A 20,513-nucleotide genomic window follows, 5' to 3' on the forward strand; every position below is an offset into this window, starting at 1 on the left:
GGGAGGTGAGGGGAGGGGAGGGGAGGGGAGGCAGACAGAGCAATTCCTATCAAGAAGTTGAGAGGTGGAATCATATAATGTTCAAATACAATTTCAAATATTATGTATTACTTAATAACTGTTTTTAAAATCCTTAGATTATAAAAAAAAATCCAATATTTTGCCATGTACTTGTAACCTATGCCAAAGAAAACCAGTGAACTGCAGCCCTCTGATTAGAAAATTCTACTCTAAGCTACACAGCTATCCATCTCAAATAATTTGCTATTCATTTCTTCTCAACAACCTGAGAAAAACATTTCTGAAGAACTGAACTGTTGAGGGATCTCATGTTTTATCCTTAGTTTGAAATGAACCATTAAAAAAGCAAGATACTTCAGTCCTGAATGTTCTGTATCTCCATAACCCATTACAAACACGAAGTTATACTGTTAAGCTACACCTCACTGTTTCTTGAAAAAGAGTTACAACATCAGCTGAGCATGGTGGTGCATGCCTGTAGTCACAGCTACCTGAAAGGCTGGCATGGGAGAATCTCTTGAGCCCAAGAGTTTGAGATCAGCCTGGACAACATAGCAAGACCCTGTCTCAAACAAACAAAAAAAGACTTACAACATCATGACAACTGTTACCATGTTCTACAGAAAGGTTAAGAACACTGCCTTATAGGAAGTGTTTAAAAAACCTCTGCTTCTTTGATGTAACTAGTGTGTTTTCTCCTCAAGGATCTTGAAAATACATAAAAGATTGCATTTCCTTTTATGCCAGCAAAAAGCTCAAAAACCAATTTAAGATGGAACTAAATAAATTATGCTTGACTTTATAGCCTGATGATCTCCATTCTGTTTTTCTACCATTACTTCACCCCATTCATGCAAACTCTTGGGTTGTTTCTCTATGATTCGGAGGTGTATCACTGAGTTTCAACCACATGTATTTATGTATCTAGCACTTTGGAGAGGCTTAAAAGTAATTTCAAAAGGGCATAAATAAGTGGTGTAACCTCACTGTGAATTACATAAGACCAGTAAAAGTAATCATTCTTACAATAGCAGCCAACCTAAAAGATAAAAAGTAAAATTTTGAGAATTTAAGACTGCCACATTGGAAAAATGGCAAACTTTTAAAACTACGAATCTACCTCTAGCAGAGTTAAACCACTCATATATAAGTTTAGATTGGTCATAAGAACATTTGTTCACTAGGTTGTCTTACAACTCCTGGGCCTTGTCTGAAAACTGAGAACACCTAAGAACAGAAAGGAAATTATTCAAGTCAGCTTTCAGGCAAGAGGTGTTTTTTTTTTTTTTTTTTTTTTTTTTTTTTACCTTATCTTTACCCAGACTCCCTCTACTGACAAAATAAATAAATAAATAAAACAAATTATGAAATTGTACTAGCAAATTTTATCAACAAAAGAAATAATATTTTTAAAAGAGTTTAAAGTCAACATTCTAGAAAGAATGGATTAAAAACTGACTTTCCTATAAACACAAAAAGAAACAATTCTGTGAACTGAAAACTCAAACATTCCAATTTTATAAGTGGCATATGTCATTTCAATATACAGTACTGCTTTTCAACATTAATCCTTAAATGCAAGAAGGGTTAAATATTTTTAAATTATTTTAAATATTTTAAATAATTTCTTAGTAATGTAATGTTTACCTGTATCTGTTCTGCTGTCCATTGGTCTAGGTTGACTGATTTGACCCTGGATATATGAACCCCAAGATTTCTATGAATTCCAGCACATCTGATGCAAATAAACACACCAATATTCCAGGAAGCCCATCGAGGACCTAATTAAGAAGAAGAATCCAAAAAAAAAGGGCAAATATTAAAAACTAAAATAAACATAATGGCATATTAGAAGCATTCTGGGTTTTATATAATTATAATAGAAGCTTACAGAAGTCACATGCTCAAATTTTCAAATGGTACAGGCAGCAGTTTGCTAAGAAGACATGTGTCTTGGCAATCTTCAAGAATCTTAATGATACGAGACAGGGAACAGGATGGGGACCACGGGTATGACAAGAACTGTAATGATTTTACTCATTTTGCTTTCCTAGAAACTTCCCCTCTACTCTAATATTTTAAAACTAATTTATACAGTTTTTTCGCTCAGCATATTTGAATCAGGCATACTAATACCCTACGGTAAAAATAATTTCTTTATTAAATGCATAAGATATGCTTACAAGATTCCCAACAAATAAAAATCAAAGACATTTTAAAAATTAAATGTTGAAATTAAGAAAAACACAACCAGCCCAACAGAAAAGGAACAAAAAGATATTAATGAATAATTCACAGAAGAAATGTATGGCCAGGCCAATAAGCATGAAAATATGCACAGTCTCACTGGTAATCAGTGAAGTGTTCTTTAACTCTACAGTTATATTTTGCACACAACATATAGGGAAACAAAATTTTTAACTACTAGTACTAAGTGTTGGCAAGAATGCGAAACAAAGACTACTTCAAAAAGGCTTGGATCATGGAAGAAAGGATATCAAAGATTGAAGATCAATTCAATGAAATAAAATAAGAAGGTAAGTCTAGAGAAAAAAAGAGTTAAAAGAAATGAACAAAGCCTCCAAGAAATACGGGATTATGTGAAAACACCAAATCTACATTTGATCAGTGTACCCAAAGGTAATAGGGAGAATGAAACCAACTTGGAAAACACTCTTCAGGATATTATCCAGGAGAACTTTCCCAACCTAGCAAGGGAGGTCAACATTCAGGTTCAGGAAATACAGAAAACGCCACAAAGATATTCCTCAAGAAGAGCAACCCCAAGGCACATAATCATCAGATACACCAGGGTTGAAATAAAGGAAAATGCTAAGGGCAGCCAGAGAGAAAGGCCAGGTTACCCACAAAGGGAAGTGCATCATACTCACAGCGGATCTCTCAGCAGAAACCTTACAAGCCAGAAGAGTGGGGGCCAACATTCAACATCCTTAAAGAAAAGAATTTTCAACCCAGAATTTCATATCCAGCCAAACTAAGCTTCATAAGTGAAGGAGAAATAAAATCCTCTACTGACAAGCAACTGCTGAGAGATTTCGTAACCACAAGTCCTGCCTTACAAGAGCTCCTGAAGGAAGCACTAAACATGGAAAGGAACAACCAGTACCAGCCACTGCAAAAACATACCAAATTGTAAAGACCTTTGACACAATTAAGAAACTGCATCAACTAACAGGCAAAACAACCAGCTAGCCTCAAAATGGCAGGATCAAATTCACACCTAACAATATTAAGGTTAAATGAAAATGGGCTAAATGCTCCAATTAAAAGACACAAACTGGCAAATTGGATAAAGGGTAAAGACCCATCAGTATGCTGCATCCAGGAGACCTATCTCAGGCGCAAAGACACACATAGGCTCAAAATAAAGGGATGAAGGGATGGAGGAAGATTTAACAAGCAAATGGAGAGAGAAAAAAAAAAAAAAAAGCAGGCATTGCAATCCTAGTGTCTGATAAAATGAACTTTAAACCAACAAAGATCAAAAGAGACAAAGAAGGGCATTACATAATGGTAAAAGGATCAATGCAACAAGAAGAGCTAACGATCCTAAATATATACATACTCAATACAGGAGCACCCAGATACATAAACCAAGTTCCTGACGACCTACAAAGAGACTTAGACTCCCACACAATAATAGTGGGAAACTTTAACACCCCACTGTCAATATTAGACACACCAATGAAACAGAAAATTAATAAGGATATCCAGAACTTGAACTCAACTCTGGACCAAGCAGACCTAATAGACATCTACAGAACTATCCACCCAAACCCACAGAATATACATTCTTTTCAGTACCACATCACACTTACTCTAGAATTAACCACATAATTGGAAGTAAATTACTCCTCAGCAAATGCAAAAGAACAGAAATCATACACTCTCTCAGACCACAGTGCAATCAAATTAGAACTCAGGATTAAGAAACTCACTGAAAACTGCACAATTACATGGAAATTGAACAACCTGCTCCTAAATGACTACTGGATAAATAATGAAATGAAGGCAGAAATAAAGATGTTCTTCGAAACAAATGAGAAAGACAACACAATGTACCAGAATCTCTGGGACACACTGTAAGCAGTGTCTAGAGGAAAATTTATAGCTCTAATGCCCACATGAAAAGGGAGGAAAGAACTAAAATCAACACCCTAACATCACAATTAAAAGAACACCCTAACATCACAATTAAAAGAGGAGCAAAATCAAACAAATTCAAAAGCTAGCAGTAGACAAGAAATAACTAAGATCAGAACAGAACTAAAGGAGACAGAGAAACAAAAAGCCCTTCAAAAAAAATCAATAAATCCAAGAGCTGGTTTTTTGAAAAAAATCAGCAAAACAGACCACTGGTCAGACTAATAAAAAAGAAAAGAGAGAAGGATGAAATAGATACAATAAAAAATGATAAAGGGGTATCACCACTGATTCCACAGAAATACAAACTACACTAAGAGATTACTACAAACAGCTCTATGCATATAAACCAGTAAATCCAGAAGAAATGGGTAAATTCTTGGTCACTGACACCGCCCAAAACTAAACCAAGAAGTTGAATCTCTGAAAAGACCAATAACAAGGTCTAAAGTTGAGACAATGATTAATAAATAGCCTACCAACCGAAAAAAGTCCAGGACCAGATGGGTTCACAGCCAAACTCTACCTTAGGTACAAAGAGGAGCTGGTACCACTCCTTCTGAAACTCTTCCAAACAATACAAAAAGAGGAAATCCTCCCTAACTCATTTTATGAGACCAACATCATCCTGATACCAAAACCTGGCAGAGACACAACTAAAAAAAGAAAATTTCAGGCCAATATACATGATGAACATTGATGTGAAAATTCTTAATAAAATACTGGCAAACCAAATGCAACAGTACATCAAAAAGCTTATCCATCATGATCAAGTCGGCTTCATTCCTCGGATGCAAGGTTGGTTAAACATACAAAAATCTATAAACATAATCGATCACATAAACAGAACCAAAGACAAAAACCACAATTATCTCAATAGATGCAGAGAAGGCTGTTTATGCTAAAAACTCTCAATAAACTAGGTATCGATGGAACATATCTCAAAATAATAAAAGCTATTTATGACAAACACACAGCCAGTATCATACTAAATGGGCAAAAACTGGAAACATTCCCTTTGAAAACTGGCACAAGACAAGGGTGTCCTCTCCACTACTTCTGTTCAACATAGTATTGGAAGTTCTGGCCAGAACAATCAGGCAAGAAAAAGAAATAAAGGGTATTCAATTAGAAAAAGAGAAAGTCAAATTGTCTCTATTTACAGATGACATGATTGTCTATCTAGAAGACCCCATTGTCTCAGCCCAAAATCTCCTTAAGCTGATAAAGTAACTTCAGCAAAGTCTTGGGATCCAAAATCAATGTGCAGAAATCACAAGCATTCCTATACACCAATAACAGACAAATAGATAACCAAATCATGAGCGAACTCCCATTCAGAATTGCTACAAAGAGAATAAAATACCTAGGAATACAACTTACAAGGGATGCGAAGGACCTCTTCAAGGAGAACTACAAACCACCACTCAAAGAAATAAGACAGGACATAAACAGATGGAGAAACATTCCATGTTCATGGTTAGGAAGAATCAATATCGTGAAAATGGCCAGACTGCCCAAAGTAACTTACAGATTCAATGCTATCCCCATCAAGGTACCATTATCCCTCACAGAACTGGGAAAAAACCACCTTAAACTTCATATAGAACCAAAAAAGAGCCTGCATAGCCAAGACAATCCTAAGCAAACAAACAAACAAACAAAAAACAAAAAAAAAAAAAACCAAAGCTGGAGGCATCATGCTACCTGACTTCAAAATATACTACAAGGCTACGGTAATCAATACAGCATGGTACTGGTACCAAAGCAGAGATATAGACCAATGGAACAGAACAGAGGCCTCAGAAATAACACCACACACCTACAACCAGGTGATCTTTGACAAATCTGACAAAAATGAGCAATAGGAAAATGATTCCCAATTTAATAAATGGTATTGGGAAAACTGGCTATCCATATGCAGAGAGCTGAAACTGGACCCCTTCCCTACACTTTATATAAAAATTAACTCCAGATGGATTAAAAATTTGAACATAAGACCTAACACCATAAAGACCCTAGAAGAACACCTAGGCAGTACCATTCAGGACATAGGCATAGGCAAGGATTTCACGACTAAAACACCAAAAGCAATGGCAATAAAGGCCAATATAGACAAATGGGATCTAATTAAACTCCAGACCTTCTGCACAGCAAAAGAAACTGTAATTAGAGTGAACCAGCAACCAAGAGAATGGGAAAAAATTTCTGCAAGCTACCCATCTGAAAAAGGGCTAATATCCATAATCTACATAGAACTTAAACAAATTTACAAGAAAAAAAAACCACTCCATCAAAAAATAGGCAAAGGATATGAACAGACATTTCTCAAAAGAAGACATTTATGCAGCTAACAAACATATGAAAAAAAGCTCAACATCACTGGTCAGTAGAGAAATGCAAATCAAAACCACAATGACATACCATCTCACACCAGTTAGAATGGTGATCACTAAAAAATCAGGAGACATGCTGGAGAGGATGCGAAAAAACAGGAATGCTTTTACACTATTGGTGGGAGTGTAAATTAGTTCAACCATTGTGGAAGACAGTGTGGCAATTCCTCAAGGATCTAGAACTAGAAATATCATTTGATCCAGCACTCCCATTACTGGGTATGTACCCAAAGGATTATAAATTGTTCTATTATAAAGGTACATGCACATGTATGTTCATTGTGGCACTGTTTACAATAGCAAAGACTTGGAACCAACCCAAAAGCCCATCAATGATAGACTGGATAAAGAAAACGTGGCACATATATACCATGGAATACTATAAAAAAGGATGAAGCATAAAAAAGGATACATTCACGTCCTTTGCAGGGACATGGATGAAGCTAGAAACAATCATTCTCAGGAAACTGACGCAAGAACTGAAAACCAAACACCGAATGTTCTCACTCATAAGTGGGTGCTGAACAATGAGAACACATGGACACATGGAGGGGAACATCATACACCAGGGCCAGTTGGGGAGTGGGGGGTGGGGGCTAGGTGAGGGGGAGGGATAGCAGGGGGCGGAGGAACTGGGGAGGGATAACATTAGGAGAAATACCTAATGTAGATAACAGGGGGATGGATGCAGCAAACCACCATGGCATGTGAATACCTATTTAACAATCCTGCACAAGTTGCACATGTACCCCAGAACTTAAAGTATAATTAAAAAAAAAAAAGAAAACAAAAACAAAAAGCCGTGGATCGACATGGCTAAATCTCAAATATAACACTGACATTAAGAAAGGTTACAGATAAATATATACAGGGTGAAACCATTTACATATAAGTTGAAAAAATGTGTAAAATAATAGTATATTGCATATTAATTAAAGGTGACTACAAATGTCATGCAACCGAGGCAGGCAACCGGTGGTGAGGAAAGAGTATGTGATCAGGGAAAAGTTCACTGTGGCCTTGGGGAGCAACAGTAACACTGAATTCCTAGGCTGTATGTCAAAAATATAAACTTGTGTTTCAGTTACATATAATACGCATATATGAACTGAGGTGTGCTACAAAATGTTAGTTCTTCAGTTCATGGTCAAAAAGTTCTAAAAAAAAAACCTCACATATGAATAAAAGAATACAAGCTTAGCTGTACAATTCTTCATACCTTTGAATATATTCTTTCACAATAATTTAAAAATCTTACGATTTTCACATATTGAAAATAAAGTAAAATGAAATATATGATTTTCATATATTGAAAATCATATTACAAAATAAAGTAAAATGAAAAAATAAAATATCTGGAAAATATGCCAAATATTCAGAATTGTATTCCTAATATACTTCTATAAATTATCTATGAAAAATGTATGCATATAGTATGAGATATCAATAAAATCAAGCAGCTTAACACAGTGGCTCAGGCCCATAATACCAGCACTTAGGGAGGCCGAGGCAGGCAGATCACTTTAGGTTGGGAGTTCAAGACCAGCCTGGCCAACATGGTGAAACCCTGTTTCCACTAAAAATACAAAAATTAGCCAGACATGGTGGTGGATGCCTGTACTCCCAGTTACTCAGAAGGCTGAGGCAGGAAAATCATTTGAACCCGGGAGGCAGAGGTTGCAGTGAGCAGAGATCCATCCCACCACTGCACTCCAGCCTGGGTGACAGAGCAAGACTCCCTATCAAAAAAATAAAAAATAAAGCTTTTTAAAAATGTAGCCGCCTGTCTTAAGTATATGCTGTTTATCTAAAGGTGACACTGCTATACAAAACAACATTAAAGCCAGTAACTACAATACAGTAAAACTAACAATAATGTCCCCCTCAAATTCCTTAATTACACAGGAAGAAGATTATGTGCATGCAACTTATCCCCAAATATTCTGCTTTTAAATTTGAGAAATGACATCTATAAACTGGCAAATATACATCTGGGTCATCTATGACTACTCTAAAATAGAGTTGCCTCCCCCAGTTACTTTCCACTCTGTCTCATCACTTCTAACACAACAATTGACAACAGAACAATCTGTTTTGAAGCTTACACATTAATGTAAATGGTTACAGAGTAACAACTAGGGGTTTAATTATTTTTACCAATTAAGTCTCAAATGAAGAAAGGTTAAAGAGATACATAGTGGGTGGGATATAGTGTCTCACACCTGTAACCCTGCACTTTGGGAAGCCAAGGTGGGAAAATCATTTGAGGCCAAGAGTTTGAGAACAGCGTGGATAACACAGTGAGACCACAGTGGTCTCTATTAAAAATTAAAAACTACACACTGCACGTAGTGGCACGTGCCTGTAGGTCTAGCTTCTTGGGAGGCTGAGGCAGAAGGATCACTTGAGCCTAGAAGTTCGAAGTCCCTTTGAGCTATGATGGTACCACTGCACTCTAGTCAGAAAATAGGGGGGTGAGGGGGAGAAGAGAGGAGGAAAGGAGAAATGCACAGTGAACTCTAGATCAGTGTCTCTCAAACCCTAATGTGCATGTGCATCAACTGGAAAAATCATGAAAATGAATATTCTAATGACTATTCTAATTCTGTAGCCCCCAGCGTAGCTTCTAAGATTCTGCATCCTAACAAGTTCCCAGTGATGCCCATGCTGCCATCTACAGATGACATTTTGAATAGCAAGGTTCTAGAGCATTCTCCACAGTCTTTAACTCAAGCATTCAGCACACTTCCTGATTTGCCTTCATATACCTAATGTAATTAAGGAACTGATAAATGTGGCAGCAGTAAGAATGGAAACAAACAAATATGAAAACACCATGAAGAACTGACAGGGCTTATTCATAAAATATACAGTGGCAAAAGAGAAGGTAGACCAAAATGCAAATTTTGCACCTGGGATATAAAGCATAAGGGTACTTGTGGAGTCAGAAATTTTGCAGGCGATCCACTGAATGCTTTAAAGGACAGTGATACATCAAGATGAAAATGTCCAGCAGGCAATTTAGAATATAGGATTAAAGTTCAAACTGGATACATACATACACGTGCATACAAACACACACATGCACGCATGAGGCACATACATGCACCTGCACCTTTTTTTGTTAAGATGATAGCTGCAGTACTAAGAACAAAAAGAGCCAAAAAAAAGTAGAGTACTAAATCTTAGGGAGAAAATGAAAGGCAATACAAAATTAGAGAATGAGGTCGTTTCAAAGAAAAGCTATCTTCAAAAACAGGAAAAAAAAATCACATCACATGCTGGGGTCTGCTGGGGGGTGGGGGGTGAGGGGTGGGATAGCAGTGGGTGGGGAGATTGGGGAGTGATAACATTAGGAGAAATAACTAATGTAGGTGACGGGAAGATGAAGGCAGCAAACCACCATGGCATATGTATACCTATGTAACAATCCTGCAAGATCTGCACATGTACCCCAGAACTTAAAGTAAAATAAAAATACTTTTTAAAAAGATGTTCAATAGTATCAAACGTTCCAAAGAAGTCAAGAGTAATGGGGCTAAGAAAGAACATCTGGATGTGGTAACTGAGGCTAAAAAGTCATAGGTAACCTCAGAGGTTAGGCAGAGCAAAAGGGAGGGAGCTCATCCACTCAATGCCATAATCAGATTAAGAGGGAGAAAGATAACTCACCCACTCTGAACTCTATTACCAGTTTACACTCTTACACCATTTCAGTTTCCAACTCCAAATCTTTAACAGTTTCCTATTTTCCTCTATTTTAGATTACAGGAAATATTTATCTCCTACAAATGTCTATACTTTTGACAGTATATCACATAAAATGTGCCACAATAGGTATGTGCTCCTTTTTCATTTGTAATTAGTTCTGTCTCCTAAAGTAGATGGTAAATTTCTCACTGGGAAGGCTCTTATATGACCTTTTGTGTCACCTACAGTAAGGGAATGGGCTATATAATTTAAAAATCTGCTAGGTCTGATGACTCAGTCAAATACTCAAATTCTTTGATTCCTGGAACAACTGATCTACTATTTTTAAAAATGGAAATAAAGCTAAAAACTATGGCAAAAATTACTATCTTTAATGTCAATTTTCCCATTCTTCCTTTAAGTAGTAAAGGCTTCTGAATTTTAGCTAGAAACATGGCTGTCTTGATAGAAAGACAACATTTCTCAGCCTCTCCTGTAGAATGTAAACAGAAACGATGTATTTTGCCATTGCCACACTGGGCCTTTGTTCCCCTGGCCTATTCTCCTTTTCCATTTGCTGGGAGACAATAAGGAATGAACCTGCTACTTTGGATCCATTACAAAAGCCCCGTGGTGAAGATGACAGAACTACTCTACTCATACTGAACAGTTCATGTCCAGACCGATGTGAAGAAGAAATAAACTTCTATCCTGTTTAAGCCACTTTTTTTTTTTTTTTTTTGAGACAGTCTCACTCTGTCACCCAGGCTGGAGTGCAGTGAGGAAGATCTTGGCTCACCGAAATCTCTTTCCTCCTTGGCTCAAGTTATCCTCCCACCTCAGCCTCCTAAGTAGCTGGGACTACAGGCACATACTACCATGCCCAGCTAATTTTTGTGTTTTTTGTAAAGATAGGGTTTCACCATGGTATCCAGGCTGGTCTCAAACTTCTGGGCTCAAGCAATCCTCCAGGCTCAAGCAATCTTCCTGCCTCAGCGTCTCAAACTGCTGGGATTGCAGGAATGAGCTACTGCACACAATCAGTGTGAATTACATTTGCATGTTGGTAGTAGCAAACAGAACACACAAGAGATTTCACAATCCCTGATTTTAGAGTCAAAATTCTAAGAGGGGTTAAAGAATAATAAAAGACTTTTTCATCAAAGCTGAGTTTCCTAGATCCAATTTAAATCACCAATAATGCATTATGTGTCTATTTTGACTAAAGTATTAAACAAAGATGACAAAACACAAATGCTGCCTTCAAGAAGCTTGAACTCTAATAATTAGATAATGGTTACAGTATTAAGTACAAATGACAGAGGAACACAGAAAAAGTAAAAAACGAATGTTGGCCAATGATATTAATGCAGGTTTGTAGAGACAGTGGCATTTGACGTATTACGTTGGTTGGGTGCAGTGGCTCAAACCTGTAATCCCAGCACTTTGGGAGGCTGGGGTAGGCAGATCACTTGAGACAAGGGATTCAAGACCAGACTAACCAACATGGCAAAACCCTGTCTCTACTAAAAATACAAAAATTAGCTGGGCATGGTGGTACATGCCTATAGTCCCAGCTACTCAGGAAGCTAGGGTGTGAGAATCGCTTGAACAGAGGTTGCAGTGAGCTGAGATCCTGCCAGTGCACTCCAGCCTGGACAGCAGAGGGAGACCTTGTCTAAAAAAAAAAAAAGGTAAAGTCTGGACAGGGTATAAGAACAAGGTGCATTCTTGGTAAAATGAACAGTGCCCTCCCACTCCCATCTTGAAGAGTTTCAGCTATACTGTAATACATAGCCAAAAAATATAACATTGCAGTACCTGATAACTACTAAGGTTTTTATTTAAATGGTAATTTAAATTTTGACATGCATATACACACATACACACACACACACACACACACACACACAAATACACATACATACACACACACCCCTAAAATTTGTACAGTGTTACATGACTACTAACTTCCAGATAAAAACGACAGTTTTAAGGTATGGAAACCCTAGAGAAAAGTGGATAAATGAGGTTGACTGAATGATAAATCATTATTAAGTATAAATAATGTAAAAGACATTACATGTCTAAAAAATGAACAGAAATTTTATTGAGACCTCAATACACTTGCCTTGTAGCTTTCACATGATTTGAGAAATAAGATGAAACCATGTGCTCTTCTGAGAAGAAATTTCTCTTCAGTTTCTGATTATCATGATGAATTAGCAAATAGAAAAGCTTTCTTACATATTTTTTATAAAGAAAATACAATGAGGAACAAAGAATTTAATGCTAACAGTAACTTCCTTTTAAGACTTATTCTATAAAGCCTTCTCCAATGCCCCAACAGCACTTTAAAAATAACATTTAACACAATGATTTACAGTTAATTGTTTTATCTGTCTTTTCTCAGAAACAGCGATGTCTTTGAGAATAGGGACTTCATGTTATTGATCTCTATATGTTCTGTACCCAGCACAATATCTGGTATAAAAATTTAAGCAGTCTCTAGCTTACAAAGGATAACTAAGACCTTGAGCCACCTGGGTTACTGCTGCCAAAACTGCTACGGGAGTATTTTTAGAGGAACCTACCATCTTACTGAATACGTAAGACACTATTCATCATATTTCCAAATACACTGTCTGTCTAATCCTAACAAATATGTGAGGAAATAATATTGCCACTGCATTTTAAAGATTGAGAAACTTAGGCTCAAAACATAAAAAATGGAGAGAGCCAGCTGAGACCATGACAGGGGCAAATCTCTAAATGTAACTGTGAATAATACTGTGTCTCCTACTATGGTAATTCCATCATTCCAAATGAAATTCTCTTATACTGCCTGACTAATTTTACTCTACTTTGTCAGCTTTTCAAAATGCCAAGTCACTTACTGATGAGGCTAATGATATAGGTTTAAACATGCAATTTCTTCATCTATCCAGAAGTATCAATCCTCCTCAAATTATCATGTTTGCTTTCTTTCCTCATAATACCCAACATTAAAAGCAGTAAGAATTGGATTTGATTTGGTTTGATTTGTTAGAGAGAGAAACTGCAAAGGATAGAGAATTTTGTCCACGAAGAAACAGAAGAGAAGGGCAAAATCAACTGAGACGTAAAGGTAAATTCTTAAGGCAGCATCATAGTAGCAGATGCCCAGGGAAAGAGATACACACCAAAGTAGTAAAAGGATCTCAAAGAGAAACTAGGTATATCAAAATACTGTCCAGGGTAAAGCAGGAAACAAGAAACAAACACCTTCTCTTTCCATAGCACAAGTCCCTTTGTTCTTTACCCAAGAGTACTGACTAGCACTTCACTGCCTATGGTCAGCTATATTATGGGTTGGGTATGTTTGTGGACTACCAGGAAAAGCAGGAAACCATATTAAAAAAAAATGTTTTCCACTTATGAACAAATGAAATGCAAACATGCAAAAGAACCTGGAGCAGGGGCAGGGGGAGATGGGGAATAAATGCAAATAGGCAGGAGGGATCTTTTTCAAGTGATGGCAGCATTCTAAAATTCTACAGTGGTGAGACTTGTGAAACTCTGTTAATATTCTAAAAATCACTGAATTATATACACTTAAGAGAATTTTACAGCATATAAATTATATATTGATAAAGGTGTTTTTAAAAAGCTGTATTTATTTAAACATAGAAATGAAATATCATACATTTCTTTCTTTTATTGCTTTTTCCTTATTTTACCAAAAAAGAAAAAATGGCAGCCAGTACTGTAACTAGCAGGTTGAATAATTTAGGATACGGGGTCTAAGCAAATACACAGAAATGCCAGCTAAGAAGCCACTGACTCAGGTGCTATCATATTTAAAAGATTTCACATTTAAACCCAAAAATTTAAATAGAAGTTTCATAAATAGTATTCGGACAAAAGTTATTTTAAATTTCCAAAAGGATTCTCCTAGGCAACTACACTCAATAGAATGTTTGGGAGTTTTTAAATATTAAATATATTTCATTATGTAATATTTTATTAAGGAAACAAATTGTTCTTTAAAATATCCCTTTTTAAGTAATCTTAAAGCTACTAACATATTTCACTATGATCTAGTCACCAGTGATTACTATGTCACATTCACATTTTCCTGCAAAGCAGCATTGGCAATGCTAAAAGATGACATGTAACGATAACATTTTACAATTAGAGTTCCTGCCCAACCTTTATAAACTTCAAAAGAGTTACCACATTGCTGATCAGAAGAAACTTTCCACAAACTAATTAATCATTTACTAATAGGAAGCATTAATAGAAGGCAAGTGATTGTGATCACTCAAAAATAAGTTCACAGAACATTTCTTATCTTGGCAGAGCGTGGTAGCTTGGCCTGTAAGTCCAGCAGTTTGGAAGGCCAAGGCAGGTAGATGACCTGAGGTCAGGAGTTCGAGACCAGCCTGGCCAGCATGGTGAAACACTGTCTCTATTAAAATTACAAAAATTAGCTGGGCGTGGTGGTGGGCACCTGTGGTCCCAGCTACTCGGGAGGCGAGGCAAGAAAACTACCTGAGCCATTGCTCTCCAGCCTGGGCGACAGGGGCAAAATTCTGTCACAAAATAAATAAATAAATAAATAAATCCTACCTTTAAAAAAAAAAAAAACCTCAAAATAGCCCAGCAAGCACAAACATCACCCACAACAATGGAATGGATGTAATTAATTTATTCTAAAATTGGTCTGAAACAAGACTGACATTAAATAAGAAAACATTTTCATTTTATTAAAAACAAAAGAATTGAGATTTAACTCATTGCAATCATTTTTTTCAATGTATTTGGTAAGAAAATTGTGTAGAACCAAATAAATAACATAATAGAAAATAAAACCTTTGAAAGAAAAGTTCTAAAACAAATTATTTTAAACCTTCCCTACTCAGAAAGACAGCACTTAAGTTGTAGTATTTAAATAATTCCCTCAGAATTCCTATTTTTTTAGGGGAAAAAAAAAACTGTCACAGTCAGACTCAGAACAGCAGCACATGCATCACCTCACAAAGATTTACTGAGAGTCTACTGTCAACATACTATTAAAGGCTCTGGGGATATAGTAAACTAAACAGATAAACTCCAGCCATCATGGAACTTACACTCCTATGGAAGACAGTATACAAGCAAACCTGTGAAAGTAATAATGTATCAATATGGTGAATTTTATGGAGAAAACAGGGAGAAAATGGATAGGGAGTACAGGTAAGGAAGCGAGAGGGAAAGGTAGTTATTATTTTGTCAAGGAAAGTTCTATTGGACCAGTGATCTGAAGGAGTTAGGGTAACAAACCATGCAGCTATCTGGGGAAAGAGAATTAAGGTAAACAGAACAATAGGCACAAAGGCCTTGAGGAATGACATAGCTTCTTCACGTTTAAGGTTTACATCAAGGCACTCCTTAAGAAATGCTAAATGCACGTTTAAGAAATACCAAGGAAAGTCTAGTGCAATGGCATGAGCCTATAGTCCCAACTACCTGGGAGGCTGATGGAGAAGGGATGCTTGAGCGCAGGAATTCAAGGCTGCAGTGCTGGAGCCACTGCACTCCAGCCTGGGCAACATAACAAGATCCAATGTCTAAAACATAAAAACAAATACCAAGGAGGGTCCAAACAAACAAACAAAAGAGTCTGTAAAGGGCCACTTTTATATCCCTATAATATATAATAAAAGTTTACTCAGAAATGTTTTTAAGTGGTTTCTGCCCAAACAACCTATTTCCTAAGAACAAAACAGACGATTAGTACATACACATGGTTCTATCATTTTAATTCAGTGCTCAGCACATGCTTAGTAAGTATGAAAGAAAGACAAGAAAGAAAGGGTTACAGCGAAGTGAGGAAAACAATAACAGGATTCCTCCCAAAAGATGTTCTGGGCATGCACCACTGTTCTGTCAGGAACTGGAAAGGGTTAAATGGCAAAAACAAAAACAATTTACTCTCTACTACTCCCTACTCTCCTTAAAATTCAAAGTCAAACTGTAGGATATAAGGAAGGCAAATATATTAGCAGAGGCTCGTGGCCATTAATTATCTCAGAAGGCAACTTCTTTACAAATGCTAATTTCAATCTAAGAGTATGCTTTATTTATGTGGCACTGTCCTCCATTAATACTTATAGAGCTTGACAAATTTGTTGTCCCTGATATTATTGGAACAATTGATAAAATGTGAATAAATTCTATAGATGACAGTATTATATCAATGATAATTTCCTGATTTTAACAAATGTACTGTGATTATGTAAAATCTTTGTCATTAGGAGATGATATGGTTTGGTTAGGTCCTCAATCAAATCTCAACTTGAATTGTTTCTCCCAGAACTCCCACATGTTGTGGGTGGGACCCAGGGCAAGGTAACTGAATTATGGAGGCCAGTCTTTCCCGTGCTATTTTCGTTATAGTTAATAAGTCTCATAAGATCTGATGGGTTTATCACAGGTTTTTACTTTTGCTTCTTCCTCATTTTTCTCTTGCTGCTACCATGTAAGAAGTCTTTTACCTTCCCGCCATGCTTCTGAGGCCTCCCCAGCCATGTGGAACTGTAAGCCCAATTAAACTTCTTTTTCTTCTAAGTCTCCGGTATGTCTTTATCAGCAGCATGAAACCAGACTAATAAAGTAAACTGGTACCAGCAGAGTAGGGTATTGTTCAAAAGTTACCTGAAAATGTAGAAGCAACTTGGGAACTGCGGAATAGGCAGAGGTTGGAACAGTTTGGAAGGCTCAGAAGAAGACAGGAAATATGGGAAAGTTTGGAACCACCTAGAGACTTGTTGAATGGCTTTGCCCAAAATGCTGATAGTGATACAGACAACAAGGTTCAGGATGTGGTGGTCTCAGACATAGAGAAGGAATTTGTTGGGAACTGGAGTAAAGGTGACTCTTGTTATGTTTTAGCAAAGAGACTGGTGGCATTCTGCCCCTGCCTTAGAGGTTGGTCTGTGCAACTCTGAACTTGAGAAAGGTGATTTAGGGTATCTGGTGGAAGAAATTTCTAGGCAGCAAAGAATTCAAGAGGTAACTTGGGTTCTGTTAAAGGCACTCAGTTTTATAAGGGGAGCAGAGCATAAAAGTTTGGAAAAAATTTGCAGCCTATGTGATAGAAAAGAAAAATCCATTTTCTGGGGAGAAATTCAAGCTGGCTACAGAAATTTGAGTAAATAGTAAGGAGCCTAATTTCCAAAGTATCAAGAAGCTACAAATCATTTTCATAGAACCAGTCCTTTTCTCTGTAACCCCACACTTTTCTTACTAATTTCACCTACTACTGTTAAGAGTCTATAAGTTATCAAGACATTAATCCCTGAGACCATGGGGAAAATGTCTCCAGGCCATGCCAGAGACCTTCACGGCAGCCCCTCTCATCACAGGCCCAGGGGCCCAGGAGGAAAAAGTGGTTTTGTGGGCCAAGGTCTCCGTGCTATGTGCAGCCTAGGGACTTGGTGCCCTGTGTTCCAGCCACTCTGCTCCAGCCATGGCTAGAAGGGGTCAATGTATAGCTCAGGCTGTGGCTTCAGAAGGTAGAAGCCCCACACCTTGGTAGCTTCCATGTGGTGTTGAGCCTGTGGCGGAACAAATGTCAAGAACTGAGGTTTGGGAACCTCCACCTAGATTTTAGAGGATGTATGGAAATGACTGGATGCCCAGGCAAAAGTTTGCTGCAGGGGTGGGGTCCTCATGGAGAGCCTCTGCTAGGGCAGCATGGAAGGGAAACGTGGGCTCAGAGCCCCCACACAGAATCCCTACTGGGGCACCGCCTAGTGGAGCTGTGAGAAGAGGGCCACCGTCCTCCAGATCCCAGAACAGCAAATCCACTGACAGTTTGAACAGTGCGCCTGGAAAAGTTGCAGAGGCTAAACACCAGCCTGTGAAAGCAGCCAGGAGGGAGTCTGTACCCTTCAAAACCACAGGGGCAGAGCTACCCAAGACCATGGGAACCTACTACCTCTTACATCAGCATGACCTGGATGCAAGACCTGCAGGCCAAGGAGATCATTTTGGAGCCTTAAAATTTGACCGCCCTGCTGGATTTTGGACTTGCATGGGCCCTGTAACCCTCTTGTTTTGGCCAATTTATTTCTTTTGGAATGGCTGTATTCACCCAACACCTGTACCCCCACTGTATATGGGAAGTAACTAGCTTGCTTTTATTTTACATGCTCACAGGCAGGAGGGACTTGCCTTGTCTCAAATGAGACTTTGGACTGTGGACTTTTGGGTTAATGCTGATATGAGTTAAGACTCTGGGGGACTGTTGGGAAGGCAAGATTGGTTTTGAAACGTGAGGACAGAAGATTTGCAGGGGCCAGGAGCAGAATGATGTGGTTTGGCTGTGTCCCAATCCAAATCTCAACTTGAATTGTACCTGAGAGAATTCCTAAGTGCTGTGAGAGGGACCTAGGGCAAGGTAATTGAATCATGACGGCCAGTCGTTGCTGTGCTATTCTCATTACAGTTAATAAGTCTCATGAGATCTGATGGATTTATCAGGAGTTTCTACTTTTGCTTCTTTCTCATTTTCTCTTGCTGCCACCATGTAAGAAGTGCCACATTTTGCCTCCCACCATGATTCTGAAAACTCCCTCACCATGTGGAACTGTAAAGCCAATGAAACCTCTTTTTATTCCCAGTCTCGGATATGTCTTTACCAGCAACATGAAAGCCAACCAATGCAGGAAACAGACACTGAAATATTTAAGGGTATAGAATCATTTTGGGTATGATTCTATACCCTTAGTTCAGGAGGAAAACATGTGTGTTTGTACATATATATAAAGGAGAAAGAGAATAAGTGTGGTAAAATTTTAACATTTGAATCTGGATGTGAGATTCAAGGGTGGAAAAGAATACTATATCAATACAGTTTCCTTCATTTCATTCTTGCCTTCATTTGTAAAAAGGAGTAACAAGAGAGAACAGAATACTTGTATATAACCATTGAATAAGACAATTATAATAAAAATAATTTTTAAAAAAACTATTCCTGTATCCACACTATGAAGATGAGTTTCTTCATTTGAAAATATAAACACCTGAGAAGATCCAAGATGGCGGATTAGACACAACTCCAGCGCACAACGCCCAGCAAAAGAGACACAGAAATTCAGAGATCTTCTAGCTCCAACAGAGGTACCAGGGGCGTTTCAATGAGTCTGGTCCAATGGTGAACAATGCACACTCAGGGCAGACCGAGATGGAGAGGGGTGCTGCTTCACCCAGAAAGTGTATCTGACCAGCGAGTTCAGAGGCTCCCTCTCTGACACTCCGGTCGAGATACAGTGCTTTCCTCAAAGCCTCAGCAATACACAGAACAGGGGATCTTTGCCAGTCAAGTGCTAGGAATTACAAGCACGGAGTTGAACAAGAGCCTGCAGGTTCCTAACGTCCCCCACAAACCTCAGGGAACTAAGCTCTGACTCTAGTGGGTTGTGCGGCCAGTGCCACAGTCTGAGATGAACCCTGAATGATCCAGCCCACTGGAGGAAGGGCACAACCCACCACTAGAGGAGTGTGACTGGGATACATATTTTAACAAACAACACAGGAAGCCTACGTAGCAACAGGAGGGTGTTCTTGACAACCCAGGAGCGCCTACAGGTCAGTGGAAGAGGCTGGCCTAATCTCCCACTATAAACAAAAAAGACACAGGAAGCTTCCCTAGTAACCTGAAGGAGTCCGTAGAAACCCAGTAGCGCCTCCACAGGTAGACAAGCAACCTCATCAAGCAGCTCCCTGACACCACAGCCAGGTAATTCCACAAAGATGGGGAAAAAACAGCACAAAAAAGATGAAACCATCAAAGACCAGAACACCTCTTCTCCTTCAAGAGATCACAATTCCTCAACAACACAGGATCGATCACAACTGTACTGAGGAGTGTGACGAATTGACAGAAACAGGCTTCAGAAGGTGGATAATAACAAACTTTTCTGAGCTAAAGGAACATGTTCTAACTCAATTCAAGGAAACCAAAAACCTTGAAAAAAGGTTAGACGAAATGCTAACTATAATAACCAGCTTAGAGGAAAACATAAACGACTCGATGGAGTTGAAAAACACAGCACGAGAACTATGTGAAGCAAACACAAGTTTTAATAGCCAAATCGATCAAGCAGAAGAAAGGCTATCAAGATTGAAGATCAACTCAAAGAAATAAAAAGAGAAGGCAAGACGAGAAAAAAGAGTCAAAAGAAATGAACAAAGCCTCCAAGAAATATGAGATTA

The 20,513-nt window shown here is 38.0% G+C and overlaps 1 protein-coding gene across 3 annotated transcripts in view; it reads right to left on the reverse strand.

Annotated features, from left to right (window-relative positions):
* SMAP1 (small ArfGAP 1) overlaps positions 1-20,513 on the reverse strand; it is a 176,356-nt gene that overhangs the window by 105,817 nt on the left and 50,026 nt on the right. For all 3 annotated transcript variants that reach the window (XM_017549410.2, XM_017549409.2, XM_017549414.1), the window contains exon 2: positions 1,669-1,802. In XM_017549410.2, the coding sequence (XP_017404899.1) occupies positions 1,669-1,802 (134 nt within the window). The remainder of the gene's footprint in view (positions 1-1,668; positions 1,803-20,513) is intronic.

This window comes from Cebus imitator, unplaced genomic scaffold (genome assembly GCF_001604975.1).
Source record: "Cebus imitator isolate Cc_AM_T3 unplaced genomic scaffold, Cebus_imitator-1.0 Scaffold218, whole genome shotgun sequence".
NCBI classification, from domain to species: Eukaryota; Metazoa; Chordata; class Mammalia; order Primates; family Cebidae; genus Cebus; species Cebus imitator.